At 37.0% G+C, this 24,020-nt stretch overlaps 1 protein-coding gene across 1 annotated transcript in view; it reads left to right on the forward strand.

The window, feature by feature from the left end:
- DNAJC13 (DnaJ heat shock protein family (Hsp40) member C13) overlaps positions 1-24,020 on the forward strand; it is a 120,163-nt gene that overhangs the window by 89,052 nt on the left and 7,091 nt on the right. The window contains exons 44-55 of the mRNA XM_023207430.2: positions 3,239-3,416; positions 5,502-5,593; positions 7,074-7,173; positions 8,914-8,988; positions 9,194-9,306; positions 15,255-15,424; positions 15,587-15,629; positions 15,969-16,142; positions 17,734-17,913; positions 18,250-18,390; positions 20,310-20,453; positions 22,768-22,867. Coding sequence (XP_023063198.1) covers positions 3,239-3,416; positions 5,502-5,593; positions 7,074-7,173; positions 8,914-8,988; positions 9,194-9,306; positions 15,255-15,424; positions 15,587-15,629; positions 15,969-16,142; positions 17,734-17,913; positions 18,250-18,390; positions 20,310-20,453; positions 22,768-22,867 — 1,510 coding nt within the window. The remainder of the gene's footprint in view (positions 1-3,238; positions 3,417-5,501; positions 5,594-7,073; positions 7,174-8,913; positions 8,989-9,193; positions 9,307-15,254; positions 15,425-15,586; positions 15,630-15,968; positions 16,143-17,733; positions 17,914-18,249; positions 18,391-20,309; positions 20,454-22,767; positions 22,868-24,020) is intronic.

The raw sequence follows: 24,020 nt of genomic DNA on the forward strand, positions 1-24,020 counted from the left end.
CGAGACCATCCTGGCTAACACGGTGAAACCCCATCTCTACTAAAAAATACAAAAAACTAGCTGGGCGAGGTGGCGGGCGCCTGTAGTCCCAGCTACTCGGGAGGCTGAGGCAGGAGAATGGCGTAAACCCGAGAGGCAGAGCTTGCAGTGAGCTGAGATCCGGCCACTGCACTCCAGCCTGGGCGACAGAGAGAGACTCCGTCTCAAAAAAAAAAGAAACTGCAACAGCCTTGTTGCTGATATATGGAAAGTTTTAATGATTTGGATAGAAGATCAAACCAGCCACAACATTCACATAAGACAAAGGCTAATTGAGAGCAAGGTCCTAACTCTCTTTAATTCTGTGAAGGCTGAGGGAGAGGGTAAGGAAGCTACAGAAGAAAAGTTTGAAGCTAGGGGGGTTGGTTCATGAGGTTTAAAGAAAAAAGCTATCTTCATAACATAAAAGTGCAAGGTGAAGCAGCAAGTGCTGATGGAGAAGCTGCAGCAAGTTACCCGGAAACTTAGCTAAGATAATTGAAGATCACTACACTAAAGTTTCTAATGCCTTCTATTGGGAGAGCATGCCAGCTAGGATTTAGCTAGAGAGGAGCAATCAATGTCTGGCTTCAAAGCTTCGAAGGACAAGTTGACTGTCTTGGTAGAGGCTGATGCAGCTGCTGACTTTTATGTTGAAGCCAGTGCTCATTTACCCTTCTGAAGATCCTAGGAACTTTAAGATTGATAAATCTGTTCTCACTTATAAGTGGAGGCTAAACAGTGGGTACTTATGGACATAAAAGTGGCTATAATAGACACTGGAGACTACTAGAGGGAAGAGGGGGTGGTCAAGGTTGATACTGTAATTAGTACCTGGGTGACAGGCATACCCCTAACTTCAGTATTCCAGGTGACAAGCTTATACACCTACCCCCGAATCTAAAAGAAAAGTTGAAATTATTAAAAAAAAAAAAAAATGCTAAATCTACTCTTCCTGTGCTCTATAAATGGAAAAACAAAGCCTGAATGACAACACATCTGTTGATGCATATTTTACCGAATATTATAAGCCCAGTGTGGAGACCTACTGCTCAGGAAAAAAGAGCTTTCAAAATACTACTGCTCACTGACAATGCACCTGGTCACCCAAGAACTCTGCTAGAGATGTACAAGGAGATTGTTTTCATGCCTGCTAATACAACATCCATTTTGCAGCCCATGGATCAAGGAGTAATTTCAAGTTTTACATCTTGTTATTTAAGACATATATTTCATACGGCTATAGCTGCCATAGATAGTGATTCCTCTAATGGATGTGGGCAAAGTAAATTGAAAACCTTCTGGAAAGGATTCACCTTTCTAGATGCATAAGAGCATTTGTAATTCATGGGAGGAGGTAAAAATATCAACATTAACAGGAGTTTGGAAGAAATTGTTTCTGGCTCTCATGGATGACTTAGAGAAGCTCAAGATTCCAGTGGAGGAAGTCACTGCACATGGGTTGGAACTAGCAAGAGAACTAGAATTAGAAGTAGATCCTGAATATGTGACTCAGTTGCTACAATCTCATGATAAAACTTGAACAGATAAGGAGTTGCTTCTTGTGAATAAGCAAAGAGTGGTTTTTGAGGTGAAAGCTTGTGAAGATGCTGTGAACATTGTTAAAATGACAAAAGATTTAGTATATTACATAAACTGAGTTGATAAAGCAGCAGCAGGGTTTGGGAAGATTGACTTCAATTTTGAAAGAAGTTCTCCTGTGGATAAAATGTTATCAAACAGATCACATGTTACAAAGAAATCTTTCATGAAAGGAAGAATCAGTTGATAGAGCAGACTTCATTGTTTTACTTTGGGAAGCCACCCCAACCTTCAGCAACCACCACCCTGATTAGTCAGCAGCTATCAACATCAAGGTGACATTCCCACCAGCAAAAAGATTGACTTGCTGAAGGCTTGGATGATGGTTAGCATTTTTTAGTTAAGGTATGCATATAGTTTTTTTAGACATAATACTATTGTACACTTAATAGTAGACCACAGTATAATATAAAAATAACTTATATATGCACTGGGAAACCAAAAAATATGCTTTATTTCGGTGATCTGGAACTGAACCCACACTATCTCTGAGGTGTGCCTCTACACTGAAATAATACCTGAAATAATACCAAATGCTTGTGATGGGGTAACCACTGACAGCTTGTGAGCCTCTTTATCTTGATTGTTGAAGAACTGAATTTTGTGAAGTTTGTTCACAAGTTGTTCCTTGCCCAGCTTTTTCTTATATTTTATGCCTACTGCTATCCCACTGGGCCATGGCCTTTAACTCAGTAGTCCTTCATGGACGTACAAGGCCAGTTACATGCTCATTTCATCACAAGGGATATCAGACCACCAGACCTAAGGCTTCCTCTGGCCAGTATTAGGAGAAAATATAGGTTGAAAATAAAGATTTTTTTAGAAGATGACTGGAGTCACATCAGGTCATCTTTTGTAATGATTCCTAATCACTTCCAGAAGCAACTGAGGAGCTTCTTCTGAGGGCTTGGGGATCATATAGGGAGTTTTTGCTCTCATTTTTTGTTTTTTCTATTTAAAGACAGGGGTCTCACTCTCTTGCCCAGGCTGGTCTCAAACTCCTGGCCTCAAGCAGTCCTTCTGTCTCAGCCTCCCAAGTAGCTGGGATTACAGGTGCAAGCCACTGCACCTGACTTGTAGGAAGTGGCAAAGAGGATTTGGTGGTTGATTTGTTTGTAAGAAGGAAAGAAGTGAGGCTTTGTTTTAGAGTTTGCTCTTAGAAGAAAAATTTACTAAGCCATAATATATATCACTTATCACAGAGTAATATATATGTAAATAGCTATTAAGCAGAATGAGTTAAGTGACTTGTGAAGTCCCTTTGAAAATTGTCCTTTGAATCTGTGTTCTAAATTTTATGTAACTTTTAACTATAAAAATATAACCAAATTTTAGAAGTTCTATATCATACTGTTACTTCGATTGATAAAGGGAGGAGGTATTCTAATCTCAGAATTGTTACACTAAGATACTAATGGGAGTATATCAGATCTCTGGAAGTTGAGAATTACCATATGTTTCCTGCCCTCTACATGTCCCCCATAATGCATAGGTGTATTCGTATGTATGTATAATTTTATCATGTTTATTCACTTTCATAGCTTAAAGTTCTTTCTTTTGCTATGAAGTTATTTCTTAGGGCACCCATGTTTTTTAAATACTTGTCTGCTTTGATTAGGTTCCAAAAGCATTTGCTGCAAGTCTCTTGGATTATATAGGCTCCCAGGCCCAGTACCTGCACACATTCATGGCCATCACACATGCTGCAAAAGTGGAGTCAGAGCAACATGGAGATCGCTTACCGAGAGTAGAAATGGCTTTGGAGGCTCTGAGAAATGTCATAAAATATAATCCAGGTATGTGACTAAACCTTTGATCAGTATAATACAGGAGCCCTAAAAATTCCAATAATCAATTTGATCGGGGAAACTCAGGGAAAATTATACTTGGTTATAATGTATTAATATAACATTACAGGGAATTGACCCTGTAATATTTTTACAATAAAAGTTAAGCTGGGGGGAGAGGTCGAGGCACCATGTTTAGAAAAATTCATGTCTTTATGAGAACATGTATCTAAATGAGTTGAAAAGGCAGAATAGTTTGATAGCATAAAATTTCACATTAATGTCATAAGTTAACATATCAAGTATAAGTGCTTGAATTAGAGTTATTTAATAAGAAGTCATCTAATTTTTGCCTCTTTTCTGGTCTCTAACCAGTGCCATGTGCATATGGGCACTGATATTTTTGAAAAATTGCCTGAAGTTTTTGGTGTATAAAAATTGAAATAAAGATGTGAGAGTTCCTACTCTTAATCATCTTTAAGAGGACATTTCCAAAAATATTACTCTAGCTTGACTCCAGGGAGATGGGTGAGTGAAAGTCTTTTTTTGTTTGTTTGTTTTTTTGAGAGGGAGTCTGGCTCTGTCACCCAGGCTGGAGTGCAGTGGCCAGATCTCAGCTCACTGCAAGCTCCGCCTCCCGGGTTTACGCCATTCTCCTGCCTCAGCTTCCCAAGTATCTGGGACTACAGGCGCCAGCCACCTCGCCCAGCTAGCTTTTTGTATTTTTTAGTAGAGACGGGGTTTCACCGTGTTAGCCAGGATGGTCTCGATCTCCTGACCTCGTGATCCGCCTGTCTCGGCCTCCCAAAGTGCTGGGATTACAGGCTTGAGCCACCGTGCCCGGCCCTGAGTGAAAGTCTTAACAGCTTCTTTCAACTCTAACTTTGATAATAAATATAGAATATAAACCTAAAATAATACAAATTCAATTTAAGTTACTTGATCTTTTAAAATAACATTAAACATTACCTTTCAGGTACATTTTTACTCTTCTTGGTATGTATTAAAGTACTATTAAAATTCTGACTTTTGGATTATTGCCAAAAAGTTATTTAAATAACAGTAATTAAATATTGGGAAAATTACGCATTTACAAGATGTACATTGGGATGTTATTAAAGACAGTGTTATAAAATCTGAAGAAAACTTTGTCTTTTGGAGTTGTCGAAGTGTCGAATATTGCTAGTGGCTTGTTAGGTACAAAGAAATTGTAGCAGAGCAGACTGTTGATTTGGAATTTGTAAAAAGTTGAAGAAAGGCCTGTGCAGAAATCCTTCTGATAATATCTATCACGTTTATTAGAATTAACTCTCTCTTGTAATTTAGAAGTATGGTTTGTGTGTCATTGATGTATTTGACAGTTATTCCCTATTAAGAAGTGGTTTGAAAATGAATTTAAAAGCAACATATTTATAGAATATTTAATTTGAAGGAGGCTTACTGAGTTATCTTAAGAATCCTCAAAAGATAAGAAATTACACTGTTTTACTGCCACATAGAAAAGGAAGAATATGCTGAACAAAACCTGTTTCATGCTTTTGTTTTATTAACAACAAAATGGGAGTAAATATATGGGATTAGGATTTGAGGTAGGTAGGAATAGAAATACCATTTCATTTTATGTATTTTCACAAGGAGTGCTTTGTATATTCATACCAGTTTGTATTATAGTTAAGTGGCAGAGTTCTAACCTAGTCTTATTTAAAAGCCAGATCATGTCAGAGTCTCCCAAAGTATAATTAGGTTGAGGGGGGTAACCCTAAGGTCTAGAGGTAAAGAATAAAATTACTACCTTACACTTTAGATTTTTGAGCTATATTTGGATTGTTTATTTGATAAAGGTCTTAGCCTGAGGGTTAGGGGTGGATATAGGAATGCAAACAAAGTAAACCTAAAAAGCTCTAGTACCTTACGTTTTGCCTTTTCAGACTTATGGCTGCTTAGAGGTCAACCACTTACTTCATGTCACAGATGTTTAGAAAGGGTTATCAGAGACTTAAAATTGACAGTAAACAAGTTTATATCGGTTTTCTGAAGCTAAATAATTTCAAACATCTCTTGGAAATAAAAAAACATTTTATTCTTATTCTCTAGGTTCTGAGAGTGAATGCATTGGACACTTTAAGTTGATATTTTCTCTTCTCCGAGTTCATGGAGCTGGTCAAGTGCAGCAGTTGGCTTTAGAGGTAAAAATGTTTTGTTACTAAAGCATGTTACTTTTCCTACCATTTACCATGTGTGATTTGAGTCTTGATGAGTCATTGAAGTTGAAGTGTGCTTTTTTGTTTCATCATTTTGCCTATTTAAGCCACATGAATATTTTTTGAAACTTGAATTAACATGTCAATTTGAAGAGTGAATATTGCACAATTGCACAATGTCGTTCAAAGTGGTTCTCTTTCTGTTATGCGTTAGGGCTTGGGATAGTGTTGTACAGTGTCAGGTATGGGTTAAGGAATGGGCTTTACTGGGGAAGCTTAGAAGCCACACATCAGCAAGAAGATGATGCAGGGTTTCCCTGATTGCTGTGTTCCCATGGAGAGACATATTGAGGCCATATCTGTTGGCTGCATACTGTGGGTTTGCATTCCAGAGGAGTGATCCTTGTTCCTCCCCCTCAGCTGATCTCCCTTCTTACAAATCTAGTACAAAAGCTACCTTTTATATGAGGGTTCCAGACAGACACCTGGGTGTGCTGCTGTTATAGGAGTGGCCTAAAAAAGCCAACTGCCAGAACCCATGGGTCTTAAGAGTCCAAGAGAAGTTGGAGTCCCCTTGTTCAGGATATTGAAGCCACTAGTCTCATAGGATGCTGTTTAAATGTAGCCTTTTCTTCTGAGAGAGAAGCAAGAAGTCCCTAGTCACAAGTAGTTCTTTGCCCAGGCAACCCAGACTTCCCAGGATTATTTCTGAGATCTTCATCTTTGTAACACACACAGTTTATTGCACAGAACACCAAATGTAACCCTGCAGTAACAGGTATATAGATGGTTTATGAATAATTTGTGTAACATGTTCTTAGATACCATTTTGGCTTAAAACAGATTTTTAATAGAATAAAAAACTTTAAATTGGTCAACAAGCTTAACAAGCAAGTTATTTCAATTGAAAAACATGTTTTCCTACTTCATTCCTTCAAGCATCTTGTAAGTTTTTAAATGAATGTTACTAAATCTAGGATATGTTGCACTGAGACACTGACCAATGATGTTTAGATGTATACTCTAAAAGATTTGAGTGGTCATCCTTTCCGAAAGAAAAACATACCTGTTTCTTTATAATAGAAAGATAACCCCAATCTGTTGTGCTGGGTGCTGAAGACATTTACTTTTTTCCTCTAAAAGTAAAAAAGTCCCAGTAGTGAGAATCATTATTTTCCTAATCACCAGCCACCACCCAAACTCTGTAATTGGAAAACACTATAGTATGTACCTTAGTTCTGGAGCATGTATGGATGTAGAATTGAAGGCTTCTTAGAAACCTCAACGTATTATTTCCAAAGAGATTAAAGTAATAAAGGCAATCTTTTAAAATCAAACTCTTATCTAAAAGTTAAATGTTTCGTCCACCAAGCATTTGTCTCACTTTTACAGTCTATATGACTTAATTTGATTTAGGTTCAAAATTATTTCTGAAACTTTTACTATCCTGTTGATTAATTTTCAGGTTGTGAATATAGTGACATCTAACCAAGACTGTGTCAACAATATTGCTGAATCAATGGTTTTGTCCAGTTTATTGGCTCTTCTGCATTCGTTGCCATCAAGTATGTATGCAGGTGGAATTTTGGAAACCACAGCAGGATCAGCCCATGGAAGGGAGTTGTTGCATAATTGATACAAAACCTCAAACAAATGTCATCTATGTTTAGTTTTAAAGCGTTCTTTACACTAGATTTGTCTTGCTAATTATGTTTTACATAGGTTACTGTCTTGCATTTCCCATGTCAAAAGTTGACATTTGGGGGTGAGAGAGGTCCAAAACCAACAGAAAATAACCTGGGATTTTCAGTTTGTTGAGATCCATACATGGGTAATTGAGAATTAACTAATACTTCATGGCTTACTAAACATAAGTAATCTTGGATGATAGAAAACATGCTTAAGATACTGATGGCCTTGTATTCAGCTTAGTGTTCAAATCTGTGTACTTTGTCTTTTGCTGATTTGATATTAATAAGATAAAATACCAAGGTGGTGTAAAAAATATCCCAACCTTATTTCCTGAATACAGCCTGCCCTAATCTATACAATTACCTAGTCTAATGGTTTGTAATTATGCTAAAACCAACCCTGAGATTGCTTTTCAAAGGCAGGAATATTGAGTTTGTAGGCAATTACATGTAACTCCAAACTCACCAATAACCAGAATACATTGCTTAGTTGACTTTGCCAATCCCTTGGAAGTCATGTTAATTTTGAATTCATGTCTGTCCACCTCCTTAAGAGAAGGAACCATGTCATTCTATATACCAGTGGCTTGCTTATTTTTGGTGTTATGTTTGGTAAATTGAGTTGAATTTCCATGGAATTTTTTTTCTCTTCAATACATGATATGCTTGAAACAGGTCTTTAAAATGGCAGCTTTGTAAAGTCATTTCCAGATTGTTTTTTATCATATCTGCAACCTTAGTTTGTTTTTCTTTTTTCTTGGTTTTCAGTAGCTTTGTGAGACTTCAAACAATGAAAACTAAACTGGTTGGTGAAGTAAAGGATGTTATGGAACTCATAATTTTTATTACTTACATAGTCCAGTCAATATTTTAATCTTATAGGGAAAATAGCTGGCATCCAGATATTTTAGCCTACTCTCTATCATTCAGATTTCAGACTAAATTATCTTACTCTGTTTGCTAAGGTACATTGTTACTGTTCTTGTTGTTTTCATGTCAGCCTAATACTTTGCAGCCTCTACCTTATTTGCCAACACTTTATTCGTTTGGCTGCCTGTCTGTCATTCCCATTTGACTCTAGAAGAGTTAAGTCCAGTAAGCTATACTTGCATATAATATGGTAGTGGCTGGGTGAGAGGCACACAGGCTTTGTCCAGAAGGATGCAATTATGTCTTAGAATGGAACCCGGTCTTAAAACTGCTGCTTCCTACTTTTTCCCTCAAGACAGTAGCACCAGGTAAAAATCTTTGATGCCTGATTAGAGTGTCCTCTGGGTGTCAGGAAATTAGAAGATTTTTGGATGTGCAGTGAACAGTGAGGTAGGAAGACAGGGTTTTATAGTGGTTATGAGTATGGACTTTGGAGTCAGTCAGACCTGCATACAAAACTCAGCTATACCACTTACTAGCTGTGAGACCTTGGGCAGGTTAAACTGGACCTCAGCTTCCTCACTGATAACATGGCCATGAAAATACCTGTCTCACTGGTTATTATGAAGATTAAATATGACATCCTGTGTAGAACATCTAGTTAAGTGCCTGGCACAGAGCTGGTGCCAAGTAAATAGAAGCTAACCTGATGATGCATTCCTTGAAATGTCTTTTACTCTGCAGGTCGTCAGCTTGTTCTGGAAACTCTTTATGCTTTGACATCAAGTACAAAAATAATCAAAGAAGCAATGGCAAAGGGTAATGTATAGAGTGCTTTCTTAGCTAGTCATGTACAGTATAATGAAACTTATTTTGAGCTGCATTTTACAGCCTGATAAACTAGAAGAATGCTTTAGAATGTTTAGTTTTTAAAAACTACATTGAGTTGAAATATGGTTGAAAATGAATTCTGATTAGAAAAGTCAAATTCTTTATAAGCACTAATTCTCTTTTTCCTTCATAGGTGCTTTGATCTATTTACTGGATATGTTCTGCAATTCAACACATCCACAGGTTCGAGCCCAGACAGCAGAACTTTTTGCCAAAATGACGGCAGATAAACTAATAGGTCCAAAGGTAGGCACAAAATAAGCTCTTGAAAGGAAATTAATTATTAAAGCTTTGTTACTTTGATACTGATTTCAAGAAGTTTAGTAAAATCTGAGATGGTGAGGATAAGGAAATGATGTGATGTGAAAGTTGGAAAATTGACATTCCAGAAATTGTTCTTATATATTACTGTTTGAGAAAACTAGAGTCAGGGCAGCCTGTACTGGAATTGAAAAGTCTTAAGAGAATGTTTGGATTATGATGATAAACTGTTCATCTCCCTCAAAGAGAGAACAAAAAGTATATCAAGACTATGACAGAAAATAGGTTAGACTTTCACACTTCAAGGATTGGCCTGTGGAAATAACTAGTGAAGGAGATGGTGGTTTGTGTCTTTTATATTCCACACCTGAATTATTAAGGGCATGCCACCCTCAGCAGTGAATTCATATAGGGACATGAGTGTAACAGCACCTCTGGCTTCCAACTCTTCAGGGAGATCTTCTATCCCAAATCTGGAGATAACCAGATGATCTCTGGATCCATGGTCCAGTTTGAAGAGCAGGAACCTGTTAAAACAATAGTTCGGAATAGAATTTCATTCAGGTGCAAGTGGTATCCATGTCCCTTTATTTTGTTACCAAGTCAGTTTCACAAGTAGTACTCACTGAAGAATCCTCTGTGCCTGACCACAAAGCAGCACCTTAGAGTCATAGGGGAACCATGAAATAAAGGCTCAGGAGTCCTACTTGCAGAGTCTGATTCAGTAGATCTAGGGTGGGGCCCAGGAGTCTCCATTCTTAACATGCTTCCAAAGTGATTCTTTTGAAGTCTATTAGGACTGATATTTAGGCATCATTATTCAAGCAAGTCCACAAAGGCACTTTGGGTAAGTGGGGGGGGGGGGGGAGAGCTAAGGTCCCCTACCTCTATCTAAAGCCAGGGTGGCTTCCCTTGTACACATTGTGTCTCCATGTAAAGTTCAGTTTGAAAAAATAAGAAAGGCCAAGGCTAATTAAACACTTTTTACATTAATAAAACAAATTGGATTCAGTTGTTGTTTTCTTGCTTGATCTCTCAGTCTAGATATTGAGAATCTATCACAGGACCTGAAACAGTTTTACTTTAGTAATAAGTTCACAGTCTTCAGCAGGGTTGATGAGACAAGGGAGATTACATTTGGAAGCCTACAGGAGGGTCTATAAAATAGTTAATATTTAATATTGAATTTTCTTAAAGCTAGAGCTATGTAGCACATAACTGCAATATCTAATATTAGTTATTTTTTCAATAGTGTTTTAGATGCTTAAATATGTACTGGAATCGACTGAGCCCTTTGGTTATATTTCTGACCTTTGAAATATGTGCGGAACAAATTTTATCAAGCTGACTATTTTTACACTTAAACTTTCTGTATAGAAAAAACACAAGTATCAACGCCTTAATTGCAAGAGATTCTATTCTAGAACTGTGGTCAGTAAATTTTTTTGTTTTTCAGACAGTCTGGCTCTGTCACCCAGGCTGCAAGTGCAGTGGTGCAATCTCAGCCCACTGCAACCTGTCTCCCAGACTCAAGCCATCCTCCCATCTCAGCCTCCCAAGTAGCTGGCACTACAGGCATGTACCACTACACCTGGCTAATTTTTGTATTTTTTGTAGAGGTGGAAAGGTTTGGCCATGTTGCCCAGGCTGATCGCAAACTCCTGAGCTCAAGTGATCCACCCGCCTTGGCCTCCAAAAGTGCTAGAATTGCAGGGTGAGCCACTGTGTCTGGCCAAAATTTTTTTTTCTTTTTTGGTAACAGTTTTCTTGAGCTATTAATATCATTGACATACCATACAGTTCACACATACCTAGTGTACAATTCAGTGATTTTTAGTATATTCACAGATTGAGCAACCATAATCAATTTTAGGTTTGATTTTCATCAACCCAAAAAGAAACCCTATTTCTATTAGTAGTCACTCCCCATTGTCCCTTTCCCCTAGCACCTGACAACCACTAATCTACTTCCTTCTGTATAGATTTGCCAAATGCTAGGCATTTTATATAAATGGAATCATGCTATATATGGTCTTTTGTGACTGACTTCTGTCACTTAATGTTTTCATCTATGTTGTAGCAAGTATTAGTAAATTTATTTTTATTGCCAAATAGTATTCCATGTTTTGGTATCCATTTATCTCAATGGACACATGGATTGTTTCTTCGTTTTGGCTCTGCTAAATTACACTACTGTGAACATCTGTATACAGGTTTTTGTGTGGACATGTGTTTTTATTAGGAGTGGAATTTGAGTCATATGATAATATTAAACCTTTTGAGGAATTGTCAGATTGTTTTCCAAAGTGGCAATACCATTTTACATTCCCCTAGCAATGTATTTATCATCTTCTTCTCTAACACTTGTTATATCTTTTATGACAACCATCCTAGTAGGTATGATGTGTTACATCATGGTTTTGATCTGCATTTCCCTGGTGGCTAATGTTTTCATGTGCTTATTGGCCATTTGTACAACTTTTTAAGAGAAATGTTTATTTACATCCTTCACTGATTTTTAAATTGAGATTATTTATCTTTTTATTATTGAGTTGTAATTGTTCTTTATATGTTTTAGATACTAGTCCCTTATTATAGATACGATTTTCAAATATTTTTTCACATTTTCCTGATTGTTTCTCCACTTTCTTGGAGCACGAAAATTTTTAATTTTGAGGAGGTCCAGTTTCTTTTTAGTTAGGCTTGTTCTTTTGATGTCGTATCTAAGAAACCATTGCCTAATCCAAGGTTACAAAGATTTGTGGCTATGTTTTCTCTTCAGTGTTATAGTATTAGCTCTTAGGTTTATGTTTTTGATCCATTTGAGTTAATTTTTATCCATGGTGTGAGGTAGGGGCAGGCCAGTAAACTTTTTCTATAAAGGGTGTGTTAGTCCATTTTCATGCTGCTGATAAACACATACCCGACACTGGGCAATTTACAAAAGAAAGGTTTATTGGACTTAACATCTGCACGTGGCTGGGAAGCCCTCACAATCATGGCAGAAGGTGAAAGACACATCTCACATGGCAGCAGACAAGAGAGGAGCGACTGTGTAGGGAAACCTCCCTTTTAAAAACCCTCAGATCCCTTGAGACTTACTATCATGAGAACAAAACAGCACGAGAAAGACCTGCCCCTGTGATTCAGTCACCTCCCTCCAAGTCCCTCCCACAACATGTGGAAATTCAAGATGACATTTGGGTGGTGACACAGCCAAACCATATTAGGGGACCATATAGTCAATATTCTATCCTTTGTGGGACATGTGATCTCTGTTACAAAAATTGAGCTCTTCTTTTGTGACAGGAAAATAGCCATGGACAGTAAATGAACAAATGGATGTGGCTGTGTTCCAACAAAACTTTATATACAAAAATAGATGGCAGGCCAGATGTAACCCCTTGTTTGCCAACCCCTGTTATAGAATAGCTGAGTAACCTGAACATAACTGAAGGTTTATGGTCACAGTATTTGCCTTATGTAAGTTTTTTGCTCAAATGTTTAATAGTATGCATACCAGTGAGTAATAAACTTACGTAGTTCTTAGCATTTGAAATGCTTTAAACATCCTGGTAAACTTAGCTTTAATACTGCTTTTTACTGATGATAGACTTGAGTCATGCATTAAATTGAATTAAATTAGAATACTAAAGCATTCTCAGAAATATGATAGGAAGAGACTTGATTTTGTACAGCTGGTCAAATAATGTGCCTTTTTAAAAAAGTATCAGATGACAGTAGGTTAGATTAAGTAAACTTAGAAATGAAAGGACTCATGTTAAGACAGTTATCCTAAGTACAATTAAAGTTTGCTTTCGTATCAACTTGTTAAGACTCATAAATATAGCTCTTATATAAGACATTTTAAATTCACCCAACTGGTCAACAGACGATTTCTATAGCAGTCACTAACAAATACAGCTTATTACGAGCATATAGTTCACTTCTAAAAAGGTTATTACTTCAAATTTAGTTTGCTTGCCATAAAAATTTAAATTTTTGTTTCAAGCTATAAAATATTTTAAAACAGTTTAGTTATTAGGAATTTTTTAAAATACTAGTATATAATGAAATCTGTTAAGACATATCAGATATTTCTGCCCTAAAATTTATGTAGAATGATTTCAACAGTGATTCTTATTAGACAGCTAAGTATGTTTCAGAAGAGGATTTTGTTAAAAACCTTAAACACAACAGTCGGGCACAGTGACTCATGCCTCTAATCCCAGCTATTCAGGAGGCTGAGGCAGGAGGATTACTTAAGGCCAGGAGTTCAAGACCAACCTGGGTGAGGTAGAGAGACTCTATCTCTTAAAAAAAAAAAAAAAAAAAAGTTAGAAATTAGCCAAGCATGGTAGTGCACCTGTAATCTTAGCTACTCAGGAGGCTAAGGAGGGAGGATTACTTAAGCCCAGGAGTTTGAGGCTGCAGTGAGCTATGATCAAGCCACTGCATACCAGCCTGGTGACAGAGTGAGATCCTATCTAAAAAAAAAAAAGATTAAAAACAACAATAAGCAGTTGTATTAAAGGTGAAGTAATTGGCCTGGTATAGCAAGATGGCAGCATAATGTTCTGAGCAAAACTCTTGCGTTATGAGTCACAGATCACTGACTTAATGACTCTGGGTAACTTGTCTGTCTTCAGCTCCACAGTGAAAAAATTTAAATAAATGGCCTTTAAATCCTGCTCTAACTTTTAGGTGCTTCTTTGGCATGTATTTCTCTGGTCTTTGTGAGAATGAGCTACTAGGGGCAGATATACCACAGTGAGCAGGTCAAGCATTGTTCTTACATTCAGGGAGCTCATCAGCTCCAAGAAGGACATACTTAATTACTTTCTCTACCTTCTCTTGTCCTCTGTAGAGTTTAATTATATTGCAGCACAATACTCTCATCATGGGGAATATAGGAAGAAATAAGCCTGTGAAACCTCTTGTTGAGTTCACCTTGGTGGTTTTATTTAATATATAACAAATGCCCTTCCATGGGAACCCCAGGAGAAATTGCTTTTTTCCTCCAGAAATAGTTGGGTGTCTCTGAAGCAACTGACATGATTTTATTTTGTGGGTGTTCTGTTATGTAACTGAAATTCCGCTCATTGGCTGCTAGGAAATTCAGAGCTAAATTTGTAGTATATCTCCAGCAGTTATGGAGCTTTTTATGTTTCTTTTGTGTACTGACTTCATATTAGTCTTCATTTATTCAAGTATTTAAGCATATGTTATGTGTCAAGGGCTGAGAATACAAACAATGAGTAAGAAAGATTGGGCATAGAGGGTTTCCATAAGATAAGATGTGAGCCTCTAACCCAGAGAAGAGATAAACATGATGACCTGAAGGAAAAACACTTTCCCAACCCTCATTTTTCCCTTTGCTCCATGCCTCGCACTAATTTTCATTTTGTCTGTATGTATATGCTAGATGTATTTTTTAGAAGCTGCATTTTAAATCCTTTCTTGGAAAAACACACAGTATAACATAAAACATGCAACAAAATAAATGCACTAGAAAATACTTGTAAGACAGAGGTAGAATGAGAAAAAATAGTTTGTGCGGGCAGGGGCTATAAGGGAGAGTTGGAAGGGACAGGCCTGGCTAAGGGCGTTCTGCATAGGTAAGGCAAGACCTATGAGGTGTGCTCTGGGAACTTTACCATACTAGTGATACTGAGGCAGGGGGTAAAAATGAAACTTTTTTTTTGGTCACCATGGCAGAACAGAGAAAATGAAACTTGATAGGTAAGTAGAATCAGGTCGTACTGAGTCTTATTTAAAGGTACCTTTGCATAAACCGAGGATTATCTTTTTCACTTCAGAACTTTTAGGTAATGGTTATGGCCCACATAAGTCTATCTTATTAGCAAAATACAAACAAAATATTGAGATGTTTCCAATAGGTGTCTTTTGCATTCTCAAACCTCCTCCTATAGGTTCGAATCATGTTAATGAAATTTCTACCAAGTGTTTTCATGGATGCTATGAGAGACAATCCTGAAGCTGCTGTACATATTTTTGAAGGAACTCATGAAAATCCTGAGTTAATTTGGAATGATAATTCCAGAGATAAAGTGTCCACAACAGTTAGGGAAATGATGCTAGAGTAAGTAAAAACAAAGGTAATAATTTATAGCCTTTAAATAAAATCACTGGGAAGGGCAAACATTTCTTACTGTGCCTATCACCTCTAAAACTTATGCTATAAAGGTTAATGAAAATGTATTTTGTGACTGAAGTTTGGTATTCATCCCTTTTTTTCCCCAAGGCACTTTAAAAATCAGCAGGACAACCCTGAGGCAAACTGGAAGGTAAAATATGCTTTTATTTTACATCTTATTTTCTGTTGATTTAGTTGTTTTAACTTTCTACTGAGTCAGTTTAATGCCAACCTATAACTACTTTGTCATTAAGAGTCTTAGGTATTCCCCTGGAAAATAAGGCTTCAAACGTAAAAATTGGAATACTTACTTTTGAAGTTAGTAAGAAGAGCACCCTTTCTGAACTTTATTAAGAAAAAATTCACAATTTGATTACATTAATGGCTATTTGTGGACTGATTAACATTATAAACAATTCTTTAATATGGTGTGCATTTCTAGCTTCAAGATTATTAAGTGCCTTGACTGTGGTTCTTTCTCTATTTAAAGTTACCTGAAGATTTTGCTGTGGTGTTTGGAGAAGCAGAGGGTGAACTTGCTGTTGGAGGAGTCTTCTTGAGGATCTTTATTGCACAACCAGCCTGGGTTCTAAGAAAGCCTAGAGAATTTCTTATTGCACTGTTAGAAAAATTAACTGAGCTCCTAGAGAAGAACAATCCTCATGTAAGCTTCAGTCATCAGCAAAACATTTCAAAGACTTTGCTAACTAGACTGGTGTTTCTCTTACAACCTTATTCACAAAGACCATGAATTAGGAACTGGCCAGCTCTTTCAGTGTAGCAGCCACATTTAAATTCATATATGCCCCTCGATCATTTTTTGCCATGTTCAAAAGTGAAGCTCTTTAGTATGTTTATGAACCAAAGTTAAAGATATCTATATTGAGAGGATGCTATTTCTAAAAATTGCGGAAGCCCTAAAAGAAGGTTTTTACTGTCCATTTCTAATGAAAATGTAATTTTAAGGAGAAACCTAAGTGTTCAGTGTTCCTCTGAGAGTGTGTTCTGCTTGGGCATGTGCTACACTCTACTTTGTGTGTATGGCAGGGATAACCCTAGTCAAAGAAATTGACAGAAGAGTAGTAACTATGTGGTTGAATCCTGTATCTGTGGCTGAGGCTACCTGGGAAGCAGGAGTGAGTGAAAAGGTAGCTTTGTTCTTGGTTTGGCAAGCCAAATACCCTGATAGTATGTAAGATTTTGTTTTTCAAAGTCTTTTTTGTTTTCAGAAGTTTTAAGATTTTGTTGAGATGGAAGACAATTGACCTACATGATTGTTGTTGAATTAAACAGCCTGGCTACAGAATAAGGTGATTAAGAGCCTGAGTTGTGTTATTAGATGGTCCCAGCCATACCACTGACCAGCTCTGTGACCTTGGGCAATACCTCATGACTCTGCCTCAGTTGCTGCGTTTATAGAATAATCATAGCACCTGTCTCTGAGGCTGAGGTTCTAATGAGTTAATATATATAGAATACTTAACATAATGTCTGGCACATTTCAAGTGCTTAGAAATTATTAGTTGTTATCATTAGCTTAGTAAAACATATTTTAGAAACATGATTAGCTTGCCAAGTATTTACCAGTGCTACTTTCCGTAGTCATATTCCTCTAACAGGATTTTTACAACATACATAGTTTGCTTGGAAAATGCAGTCCTCAGAAGCTAAAACTTAGGGAAAGCACATAGCAGTTTCCTCCTATGTCACCTTTCTTTTTGGACACATCCCAATTTTAATGTTAATATAAGATGCATTTTATTATGGTTCTGGATGTGTGCATCTAGTGGTATAAGCTGAAGGTCTTTCCAATCCGTTATCCACAATAGAAAGTGCTTTGTGGGAGCCAGACATGTTAAATAGTAGGATTTTTAATGAAACTGGGGAAAACATGTCACTAGTTCTGCATTCTTCTGGATTATTGTTCTGACACTAACATACCTGCAACATGGTCTAAAAATTTCTAGTAGTATCATTTGGGACATGATCTCTTAAACCTGCAGTAGAAATTAAGTATATCTAACCTAGTGAAATCTTGCTTATATTAAAATAGCACATTCTTAAAGTCCTTTGGATTCATGCCTTTTATCAAAGAAAATGGGAAGTTCGTTGTTCTCTTCAGATTCGTGAGTCTGTTTTTAAGTATCAGGACTTAGAACTTTTGAATCCCTAGTTTTGAATACCAAATACATTACCTTGGATATTTAGGACTGTGAGTGTTTTATAGTTGATTTATTTTTGTTTTACACCTGCAGGGAGAAACTCTGGAAACCTTGACAATGGCAACAGTGTGTCTCTTCAGTGCACAGCCTCAGCTGGCAGATCAGGTCCCGCCATTGGGCCATCTTCCCAAAGTTATCCAGGCAATGAATCATAGGAACAATGCCATTCCTAAGAGTGCCATTCGGGTTATCCATGCCTTGTCTGAAAATGAGGTATTGATGAATCACTTAGTAGCTTATAGAATTTATCTGCGCTCCCTTCTTGACTAAGTTGTAGTGTTATGTAAATCCCCTTTCTGCCATGTGTCTTTTTGCATACACGAACCACATGGTATTTTATTAGCTCTGAGTTTATCAAAACTGGTATTTATCAAATCAGTTTTGATAAATACCAGTTTAGATGATATAATTAATAGATTAAATTTTGGTTCAGTTCATTGTTAAACTGAAAGGGATTCTTTTTTACGTATTTACTTATTTTGTTATAGTATTTACTATGTTATATAAATATTGTTACTCTACAAGTAACCATCTCTTTTGGGCACTTAGCTGTGTGTTCGAGCCATGGCATCTTTAGAGACCATTGGCCCACTGATGAATGGAATGAAAAAGCGAGCAGATACTGTTGGTCTAGCCTGCGAAGCAATTAATCGAATGTTTCAGAAGGAGCAGAGTGAATTAGTAGCACAAGTAAGTGACTTTCTAGATTTAGCACTATTTTAGGAAAGCAAACATACCAAATAGATTTTTACTGATTTGGTACTGATTTGGTTTCCTTGACTTAAGGTTGGTGAGAGTTAACTTGTGAGTTTGTGTATACACAATTTTATATCTTATATATACATACACATACAGTGTATATAATATGTGTGTGTATATGTGTATGCATATATACATGTATATTGGTGTGTGTATATAGAGACACACAGAAAAATGGGGCCAGCTGCCAACAGTCTTACCGACTCGAAGTACTTTTATGGTGTATAAAATTTAAATCTTGGCTATCCATTGTGCAATTAGCTTAGCTTAGCTTACTTAGCTTGATTTGTAAAATGTGCTTCATCCTCTTTGGAAAAATTCATTGTTTATTTATTCCTTTGTTTCTTAAGTCGTGTTTAAGAAACATGCCAAGATAATGCCTTTTTCAAAGAGACTGTCCACCTAATGAAAACTGGACTTCATGGATATCCATGTAGATAGATGTTGAAAGAACAAAAAACATGCAATAAATTTTAAAACTTACGAAAACGATCTTTCTAAAATGTAACTCAAAGAACAAATACCACATGATCTGACCTTTAAGTGGAGTCTAAAACAATCAGACTCATAGAAACAGAGAGTAGAATGGTGATTACTAGAGGCTGGGGGTGGGGAGAATGGGAAAAAGCTGGTCAAAAAGTACAAAGTTTCTGTTAGGAAGAATAAGGCTTTTAAGATCTATTGTGCAGTATGGTGACTATAGTTAATAATACATTGTATATTTCAAAATTGGTAAGAGTAGATTTTAAATGTTTCCACAAAAAAAATAAGTATTTGTAATGGAAGATATGCTGATTAGCTTGATTTAATTATTCTGCATTGTATGCATGTGTCATAACATCACTTTATTTCCCATAAATATGATAAAAAATAATAAAGTGTTTAAATAGAATTCTGAAATATAACTGAGCCATTCTTCATCTTAAAAACCATTCAGTGGTTTCTCATTACCTGCCAGATGACTAAGTGATATCTGGTATCCTTAGACAGAATATAAGGCCCTGCATCTTTATTATCTGGACTTCCCATTCTCCCAGCTCCTCAGCCTTACCCGCTGGACCCTCATTGAGGCAAGCAGAGCTGTTGGGTATATCTCAAAGAGGTATTGGATGCTCTGAGGTTCAGACTTATGATTGGCTTGAGGAGTTTGATATGTAGGAAAGAACATGAGCTGGTACTACCACTTACTGGCTTTCTGACCTCAGACGTGATATTTAACCTTAAAATGCTCAGATTTCTCATCTGTAAGATAAGGTTATGACATCTCGCAGGGTTGTTATGAGAATAGTCCCTGAAAAAAGAGGTGCACTCACTAAGTGTCTTATTTCTACCTATTCCCTCTGAGTTTCAAAATGGATAGTGAAAATTGTGATACTAGATTATTATTCAGCTTTTATTAGGCTGATATGAAATATACAATGACCACAAAGATTGATGTTTGAAGAAAATATGAAAATATACTAACATATTTCAGAGATCGTTGCCTGTTAGTACAGTGTTACTAGGGCAGGCAGCCCAGTACAGGAGCTACCAGCTCAGGTTCTATATTTTCTGGCTCCAGATACATATTTTAGTACTGCCCAGCTCTGTGATTATGAACATGTTTTTTTACTGTTTTACCCTTTGTGCTAATTGAATAAAATAATTGATGTATAGCATTTAGGATGGTTGATGGCACAGAATAAGATCTCATTAAATAAAAATATCATTAGATACTTAAGCCTGTGTATGGCATTAAAATAATGGTGCACAGGCTGCCTTCCAGGTTTGGTCCTGGGGGTAAAATTATTTCTTCAGTGGATGATTTGCATTTTTTCTGTGTGTTTATATATGCTTAATATTTTTTCTAGGCCCTGAAAGCAGATTTGGTTCCATACCTCTTAAAATTACTCGAAGGGATTGGTCTTGAAAACCTGGACAGCCCAGCAGCCACTAAGGCTCAGATTGTTAAAGCTCTCAAGGCAATGACTCGAAGTTTGCAGTATGGAGAACAGGTGAGTCTGCATAGAGGCAACTTTTGATTTTCTAAAAGCGAGGGTCTTGGCTGTGGATGATCCACGAACCTGTGTTCGAGTTCCACTTACAGATACGGTTCTGTTGGCTGTAACTGGAGAGGATCCACAGCCCAAGGATGGACTTGCATACCTGCCTCATAACTGATGAAAAAGCATAAACCATACACTCAGTATTCAAGAAGATTCTCCTGGATAGTGATGGCATGTTGTACACTTCAGGAAGAAAAATGCTGGAAACCTTTAGCACGGAATATGCAGCATTTAGTGCTGCTTAACTTTCAGCTCTAGGAGTTATTCATGAGTAGTGATAACAAAATTCATTAACCATCCCATAATGCTATTTTAAAAGATGTAGAACATCATTTTTGTTTTCATTTCCTTTCTTGCTGGTGCTTATAAAGTGTTGGGTTTTTTTTTTCTTTTGTTGTGACTTCACTTTTCCTGTGTGTATTAGTGTATTTCAGCTGCATGTATTTGCTGACTTCAGGCCTGTTCAGTAATTTAATTTTCCTCCTCAGTTTTATTTTTATTATTGCCTCTAAGGAGTTCCTCATTCATTGTTACTATATAGCCCCATCTACTAATGCTCATTTTGATTGACATGAAATTTACATAGCATAAACTTAACCATTTTATGGTAAATAGTTAATTGGCATTTAGGACATTAACAGTGTTGTGCAAATTCCACTGTATCTAGTTCCAAAATATTTTCATTACCTCTGTACCCATTCAGCAGCTACTCTCCCTTTCTTCCTTCCCCCAACCTTTGGCACCCACCAGTCTGTTTTCTGTCTCTGGATTTACCTCTTCTGTGTATTTCATATAAATAGAATCATCCACATGTGACCCTTTGTGACTGTCTTGTCACTGAGCATGTTTTTAAGCAGCATCCATGTTATCTGCTTCATTTTTATGTCTAAATATGTCATTGTGTGTAATGCTCCAATTTGCTTATCCATTCATCTGTTGGACATTTGGGTTATTTCCTCTGCTAATCTTCTACAGGTTTTAACTGACTTCAGCTATAGCTTTCCTGTAGTGAATTTACTGGATTTGTATGTTTCAAGTAAAGAAATATTTTTCATGCCATTGTCATTCTGTCGATATGATCATTTAAATGATTTAAAATGATATTAAAGAAGAGAAGCAGCACGTATTGCTGCAGTCATTAACTGGTGTGTTTTAAAAAGTATTTTCTTGGTTTTTGCCTATGAGTGTTCTGAACGCCAAGCAGAGGCTCTCCTGCGTACCACTTGTAGGCAGTTGTCTTGTTCTTGACTTGCCTCAGGATTCCTGGTAATGAAATTAGCAAAGTAATCCTGACACTCACTTTCTGCACCCTAGGGAGGGTAGGAAAGAGGTATAGTAGTTTCTAAATAGGAACCCCCCCTACCAGCTTTACAACTAATCACTTCCACTATTGCTTCTTTCCAAGGTTGGAGCAGGTGCCCCTTTCCTTGGACTCACACGGTCCCCTTGTATAACCCTGCTTTAATTCTTACCACGGAATTATTTGACTTTGTCTCCCCTACTAGATTGTAAGCACTTCAGAGACTGTCTTTCTCATCTTTGTGTTCACTGTGCCTACCACATAAGAGGTGCTCAGTAAAATATTTGATATGAACATTGATGTGCAAAAGATATTCACTAAGTTGGTATTTCCTGAATGTTTTGTCACCCAGAAATATTGTTCATCTTAGTTTAGTGCATATTCCCACACATATATTATTTATACTCGTGTATGTATTTCAAGTACATATATGTACCTATTTTACTTCTGATACTCTGATGCTTTCTATATTAACCAGTTTTATTTTTTCAAGCATGCTGTTCATAACCCTCCTGGTTGTTTCATAAACGTCTTTAGGTCACAGCTCATAATTTGAAAGACTGCTTTAAGTTTTAGCTCAATTTGGCAGTATCTTCTCCCCAAACTCCTTCCTTGAGAATAGCTCATCAGCCCATACACTGTCAGCTGTTACTGTCACAAGAAAATACTCTGCATAGGAATCTTCCTCCTTGAATTACATATAAGTCAGTAATTGTAGGTTCAAATAATAGAGTCCAGCTTTAGCGGGACGGCTGACTCGAGGACTTCTTTGGGTCTGCCTTAATGAGATGTGTCTGGCACAGTGCCTGCTATGGCGTGTTTGATGAATGCTAGTTCTTGCTCCATATTTGAGTCTTTCCTCACTGGCCTTCTTCCTTGTTGCTTTGAAAGTTGGTTTTTCTTTTTGTCTTCCAACATCCAGCCCTTGATTTTATGTTCAAAGGGCTTGTTTTACTTCCCTAGGTGAATGAAATCCTGTGTCGTTCTTCAGTCTGGAGTGCCTTCAAAGATCAGAAACATGATTTGTTCATTTCTGAGTCACAAACAGCAGGATACCTCACAGGTAAGCCATACCTAATTGGTTATCATAAGACACCTGGCAGAAGCCACTTGGACCTTTCTTTTGCCTTAAATAGACTTAAAATTGTGTTTAGAGTGTTTCTTAGGCTACTGGCTGACCTTTCTTGGAGGTGCTATGAGCATGTAGACCTCTGGTTTTAGCCTTATATAGCATGCAAACTGTTGTTGTGTTGAATAGGTACTGACTAAAGCATGTATTTTGTTCAGTTTTGATCCAGTTAATTGGGTCATAGAATATATTTGGAGCATGTCTGTATTAAAGTATTTATCTTGGAAAGAGAATGAATAAATATCTGCTAAGGAATATCAGTATCAGAAACATGATATCATCATTCCATATCTGTCAGAATAACAGATTAAAACTCCAAATATGTATAATTGTATATAAAAGATATTCTTGACTGGGCGCAGTGGCCTGTAATCCCAGCACTTTGGGAAGCCGAGGCGGGCGGATCACAAGGTCAGGAGATTGAGACCATCCTGTCTAACACGGTGAAACTCCCATCTCTACTAAAAATACAAAAAATTAGCCAGGTGTGGTGGCAGGTGCCTTTTGTCCCAGCTACTCGTGAGGCTGAGGCAGGAGAATGGCGTGAACCTGGGAGGCAGAGCCTTGCAGTGAGCCCAGATGGTGCTACTGCACTCCAGCCTGGGCGACAGAGGGAGATTCCGCCTCAAAAAAAGATATTCTCCTAAGTTTCCAGTGATTTGTTTATGGTTTTGCTAAATATTTAGGGTGTGTCCTTTTATGGGGGTGGGATATATAGGAATGAAAGGATGTTTTACTGCTTTGGTTTCAAAGGATACTATGTTTAAAACTCAGAACATTTGTTTGAGACACTAATTGCATAATTTTAGAATAGTCATTTTCATATAGGCTTCAACATAAGAAAGTCAGACTATTGCTGAATGCTAAAGAGGCAGTATCTTGTCTGGTATAAAAGTTTTTAATTTGAAATTAACCTTAGGAATATGAGGCGGTTCTTGCTGTCTGCCTGAAATTGTAGTATATAAAAAGATGTCAGCCCTGCATTCTCTCCTAACCAAAGATGACAGAGATAAACTAAGAGAAAAAATTATCACCCAGGGTTTCTAAACCATTGTAATTGTTTTAATCTTGATTGCTAGTATAGAAG

The sequence above is a fragment of the Piliocolobus tephrosceles genome, chromosome 2, assembly GCF_002776525.5.
Source record: "Piliocolobus tephrosceles isolate RC106 chromosome 2, ASM277652v3, whole genome shotgun sequence".
Classification (NCBI taxonomy): domain Eukaryota; kingdom Metazoa; phylum Chordata; class Mammalia; order Primates; family Cercopithecidae; genus Piliocolobus; species Piliocolobus tephrosceles.